This window comes from Petaurus breviceps, unplaced genomic scaffold, assembly GCF_028583685.1.
Source record: "Petaurus breviceps papuanus isolate PSGF00001 unplaced genomic scaffold, PetGlider_PUasm1.0 189, whole genome shotgun sequence".
In the NCBI taxonomy this organism is placed as follows: domain Eukaryota; kingdom Metazoa; phylum Chordata; class Mammalia; order Diprotodontia; family Petauridae; genus Petaurus; species Petaurus breviceps.
The window spans coordinates 24697431-24703430 of NW_027185809.1; the positions used below are offsets into that span (position 1 = coordinate 24697431).

A 6000-nucleotide genomic window follows, 5' to 3' on the forward strand; every position below is an offset into this window, starting at 1 on the left:
ACAGTTCATAAACCCCAAGTGAAAGTATTTGAATCCTGGCATTCCTGATGCCAAATCTAGCAGAGCATCCACTACACCAACCACCTCAATATATAAGGTGTCTAAGAAAGGTAATCACTGTGATTTTCCTGTGTCACTTCCAGTATCATTCATTGTTTTTGTTTCACCTGATACTTAATGTTATACTAGTCCATGTTCCAAGTACTAATTTCTTTGCCCTCCTCATAAATTTAGCTTTTGTTACAAGAAAAAGGAGCCTGAATCTCATTAATGCCTATTAAACTTAACAGAAAAACTCAACTGCAAATACCACCACCCTTCCTCTTTTATCCCTCTCCCTCCAATTAAATTAACTTGCCTTCCACATTATTTATCTACCTTAGAGGCAGGGAAGGTCTACCTCAAGTTTCATAGTTATTGCAGTGGTAAATAAGATGACATGTCTTTCATTTTATTCCACCAACCAAAAATCTAGTTAGGTATAGATGAAGAACTCTGGACACCTACTGGATCAAAATCAGACCTCCACATTTAACCATAAATGGAAAACTCCACAAAGTCCCCTCACCCTGCTGAGTTCTTGGAGCTGTTCTGTGAGGTCAGCCACCTGTTGCTTGACTTGTTTATGTTCAGAGGACTCTTTTTCAAGCTTTTCTTTCATTTTATTTAAGGTCTGCATCATCTCTTCTTTCTCTTGACTCTTGGCATCACACTCTCTTTCTTTCTTTTCCAATTTCTGCTGCAGATCACTATGTTCTACAAAAAGAGGGCATGAAATCATTTTGCCAAAGGAGCTCTTCAAAATTACAGGGCTTTGTCCAGAAAACAGTTACATGGAGAAGATCAGAAAATATTTTTTGTTTGCTGGCTTACTTCCCCGATTAATATGAATCAGTCAGTCAATAAACACTTATCAAGTGTCTGCTCTATGCCAGGTATTGTGGGGATACAATACACTGGGATACAATGAAAGGTAAAAGATAGTCCCTGTTCTCAAGGAGCTCACAGTCTGATGGAAATATTCCCCTTGACTGTAAGCATTGATATAGTTAGTAGGACCATGGAGAGGAAGCACACTGGTTAAAGTGTTGATTTAAGGAAGTAAGAAGATCTGAGCTCACAGTCCTATATCTAATACAAACTGGTTGTGAGACCTCAGACAAGGCACCTAAATTCTTCATGTCCATAAGCACTAAATAAGGCAGCAAAGTAAGCAATCAATAGAGTTCTAGGCCTGAAGTCAGGAAACGCTGAGTTCAAATCTGACCTCAAGCATTAGCGGTGTAACTCAGGACAAATGTACTTTAACTCTTACCTGGCTCAGTTTCCTGAGCATAAAGTAGGGATAATAATAGTGACCTACCTCACAGGGTTATTGTGAGAGAGTATTTGTAAAATTCTTATTACAGTATCTGATACACAGTAGGTCCTTAATAAATGCTTGCTCCTCTCCCACAGGCAAGTAGGAATATTAAGTTGTAAAGCCAGTGCCAATCTTCATTGGCAAGAAGTTTTTCCTCATATGGAGTTCCCAGTATCCATCATCATTGAAATCATAGGTCCAGTACAGAAAAGCAACAACAGACCTGGATGTACATTCCATTTTGAGGAAGTCTTAAGTTACATCTTACCCTTACACAGCACTTGGAAGGTATTCAAGTCACTTTTCATCTATTATTCCATTTGCTCCTATCATGAAATAGGTGCCACAAGCATTTTCTCCATCTTAGAGAGCCATAAAGGGACATTCAGACTGCTCTGGGCCCAATGTCATCTAGTAGGGAGAGTCAGGTCCTTTTGGATTTCAAGCTCAGCATTCCTGCCACCACACCCACCTTTGGGCTTCTCTGTCTCACTAGAAAATGTCTCAAAAAAGAAACACTAAGAAAACTTTGGGTGGGTGGCCACAAATTAAGCACTCTTCTATTAGAGTTTGAACTCAGTAAGGCCTGAGGAACTCTTTAAGAGAACTTGAGGAAAAATAAATGCTTTATTTTGAAATGCAAAAGTGGAAACCAGAGAACCCCAACTCATAGGAAGTAGATTTGCTGGGTTTCATTCTGACAAGCCAAAGGACCCTCGGGAAGGTTTTTGCAATGTGGGGAAGGACTGCTACTGCCAGATCTAGTATTTATTGATTAAATTATTATCTCTCCCAGCACTGAGTCATCGTTTCACTCTCCTTAAGATATTAAATAGCTTATACTGCAGGCAAACAGCAATTAAAATGACAGAAAACAGCATGATTTATATATATATATATATATTGCAATATCTTGTTGGGGAAGATACATATATAGCTTTTAGGAAAAGCTAATTATGATTTAGGTTGACAAAGTTGATCCGAGCCAATACATGTTTTGCTGGCCTCTGTATTATACAACAGGACTTACTCAAATTACTTTGGCACCTTAAGAATGCTGAGCTTCAGAAGGGAGATAGTTTTACTACATTCAGTGCTCTGGTCAATTCATATCTGTCCTAGAACATTCAGTTCCACCCATCACATCTTAAGAAGGACATGGACAAAACTAATTTGTGTGCAGAGGTAAGTGACAAGAATGGTGAAAGGGCTCAATTCTGTGCCATACAAGATTTGAATGAATTTCTGGAGTTCAGCCTAGAGAAGACTCAGACAGCATAACAGTTTTGATCTTAAGTATCTCAAGAGTTGTCAGGTGGAAGAATCTGACGTATTCTGCTTGGCCCCAGAGGGAAGAATAAGAACTAATGGTAACAGCTCTACCTGAAGCATATTCCCACGGTTAAATTCTCAAAGGTTAAAAATGCAATCATTTTGTTGTTGTTTGCCTGCAGAGTATAATACTCAGTTCCACATAAGGAAAACTAACAAAGATGTCCACAAATGGAATGAGTGATCTGAGGAAATGACTAGATCCCTCTGCTACCTGCCATCAAACAAGATCTGAATGGCTACTGGTGACATTTGTTGTACAGGATGGTCATACTTTGGTTAAGTTAGATGACCTCTGAAGTCAGTTCCTTTCCAATATTATGTTACTAATAACAATGGTTCACATTTATGTAACACTTTAAAGTTTATAAAGCATTTAACATTTTATCCCTACAACAACCCTGTGGGTTACTATCATCACTCCTATCCTAAAAACAAGGAAACGGGTTTCGAAAAGTGATTTGTCCAATGTCCATTCTAAGGCTCAATATAGTCTAATGAGCCTAAATCTTCCTCACTCAAGTTCAGTGGTCTACCAGTGCACCATTCTACTTTTCTCATGCTTTATTAAATTTATTCTATGATCCCTTTGTCAAATTATTTCCATTCTATTTTTTTTTTGCAACCCTTCCCCCCACCCCCAATAGGGCTATTAAACTGGGAGATGAAGGTAATGACATCAATTACCTAGATTCTAGCAAAGCATCTGATAGAGCATTCTATATTCCACACTCTTCCTGTGGAGAAGATGGAGATGTGGAATAGATGATGCTACAAGTATCTGGACTCAGATGTGTTTGAATGAATGGACTCAAGGAGTGCTCATTAATAGTTCAACATTTATGGGGCAGGAGGGCTCCAATGGAGTACCCTCAGGGATCTGTGGTTGGACCTGGGCTAACATTTTTTAACAATGATACAGATGGCATGCTCAAATCTACAAATTTGGCGGTCAGAAAAGGCACCTAACACATTGGATAACAGTATCAGGACCCAAGCACAGAATGACCAACTAGAGTTTTGGATCCAATCTAAGACAACGAAACTCAAAGGGATAAATGTAAAGTATTACCAATGGGTTCAAAAAATCAGTTTTGTAAGTACAGGATTGAGGGAGCAAGGGTTAGATAGTAGTTTGGGTCTGCCTGAAAAACATATGGGTAGTTTGACTAAATTCAGTATGAGTCAGCAGTAGTCTATAGTAAAGACAAAAAGCTAAGGAGATCATGAGATGCTTTAAGAGAGGCCAAATTTTCAGGGATTGAGATATTATCGCCTCTTACTATACTTTGCCCTGTCCAGTCTTCATTTAGAATATTGTGTCTAGTTCTAGATGCCATAGTTTAAGGAGCCAGAAGAGCATCCAAAGGAGAGCAACCAGGAAGGTAAATAGCCTTGAACTCATCACATTAGAAAAATTTTCTAAATAATATTTTCCCCCAATTTTTAACATTCTTTAAAAAAAATTTGCGGTTCCAAATTCTCTCTCCTTTCTCTCCCCTCTCTCTGAGATGGTAATCAACTTCATATGGGTTATACATGTGGACATTGTATATAACAGTGGATGGTATTCAAGCCAAGACTGGATGGAACACTTGTTGATTACTTCATAGTGGACATTCCTTTTTGGATAAGCACTGGATATAGATGGTTGCTGAAGTACCTAACAACTCTTAAATTTCTGTGATTCTCTAAATCAATAAATAAGTGACCAAGATATAAAGTATTAGGTGATTGCACAACAGGTCTGAACTACTTTATTTGATTGAAAAACTGGATTGGTTCTTTATATATCTGATTTCTGCTTCTGTATTCTCTGTTCATTCTCTATTTCAGCTCTCCCCCAAAGCAAGCTCTCTTTAGGCATCCTAATTTTCTAAAGCCCTTAGCTTTCCATCAGTCTTGCAGAGGTAAAGAAGCCAAACCACAAGGCAGTCTACCCCTCAAACCACCTTAATAAACACTAGCCTAATCCACATGGAGTTGCTCTCTATATCCACTTATGTAAACTATTATCATAGCATTTTTTCCCTTCTTCCTCTTGAAAGTTGCTACATTCTTGCCCTTTATTTTTGTCCAGACCTGTGATTTCTTTTTTGTAGCACATTAGCAAGTATTTGGCAGCTTAATCTTTGTTGCCTGGGGGTTCTGGGAAGTTAAGTGACTTGCCCAGGGTTCACAAATCAGAGGAAGCTTGTGTCAGAGGTAGAACAATAATCTCAATGTTGCTAATTCTGGAGCTCTCTTCTCCATCCCAGGGGTGGGGAATCTGAAGTCTTGAGGACACATGTGGCCCTGTAGGTCCTCAAGTGTGGTCCCTTAACTAAGTAGGACAAAGGGTGGCACAAAATAAGGACCTATGGGGCCACATGTGGCCTCAAGGCTGAAAGTTCCCCACCCTACATGATGCCTCCGATATTATCTATTACAAAACTTTATCTCCCCCTCCCCCACCATATGCTATAGTCTCTATTCCCAAATTGCCCATTAAACTGTGTCAAAAAGAATCAGTTCTTTAGACTTCTTACTTACAGCTGAGATTTATCACATATTCATTAAATTATAATTTGTTGTTAAATTACAATTAAATTATAATTTCAATAAATAATAATTTATTGAAACATGCCTCCCCTCTGACCTCACTACACTTATTTTTTTTGATGTACATACATGTTATTTCACACTAGTTCTTTGAGAAATAGAGTACCTACTACAATGTAAACTAAAAGAAGATCAAGATTTATCTCCACTGTTTTTTATCTCCACTCCATTTATCTCCTCACCTAGCATAGTATTTTCCATTCAATGAGTACTCCATTGGTGAATATTGTGTTCAGATTACTGTGGGGTTCTTCTCTTCTACCTTATGCTCTACCACCCAGGGACCACACAAAGCTCCCTGATTTCTATTTTCCTGTTATCAACTATCCTTCCAAATCTTTTCTTCTACCTGTCTGTTCTCTTCATCATTCATTTTATCAACATCACCTTCTCCTAATATCTCTTTCCTCTTTAACATCTACATTTCTTTTCTTTATCATTGTCATCCCCTTATGTTTCATACCCCAAGTTCTCTTATTTGTGGTCCTGAAACATCTACTGATATTAAAACTTTACTCCTAGGTATATGTTCTCTTTTCTTTGTACTTAGGCAGTTCTACTGTCCCTTTAAAAAAAAGGTTTTCTGGAAAGGTTTATCAGAAAAAAATTGAAGAGGAAGAAAAGACCATCATTTATTTATTCATTCATTCACACACACACACACACTCATTCTCTCTCTCTCTCTCTCTCTCTCTCTCTCTCTC

General features: G+C 38.2%; 2 protein-coding genes across 6 annotated transcripts in view; both read right to left on the minus strand.

Annotated features, from left to right (window-relative positions):
* Positions 1 to 6000, minus strand: part of JKAMP (JNK1/MAPK8 associated membrane protein) — a 449359-nt gene that overhangs the window by 207500 nt on the left and 235859 nt on the right. The window lies entirely within an intron of this gene.
* DAAM1 (dishevelled associated activator of morphogenesis 1) overlaps positions 1 to 6000 on the minus strand; it is a 231632-nt gene that overhangs the window by 62726 nt on the left and 162906 nt on the right. For all 5 annotated transcript variants that reach the window (XM_069092062.1, XM_069092064.1, XM_069092063.1 and 2 more), the window contains one exon: positions 569 to 756. In XM_069092062.1, coding sequence (XP_068948163.1) covers positions 569 to 756 — 188 coding nt within the window. The remainder of the gene's footprint in view (positions 1 to 568; positions 757 to 6000) is intronic.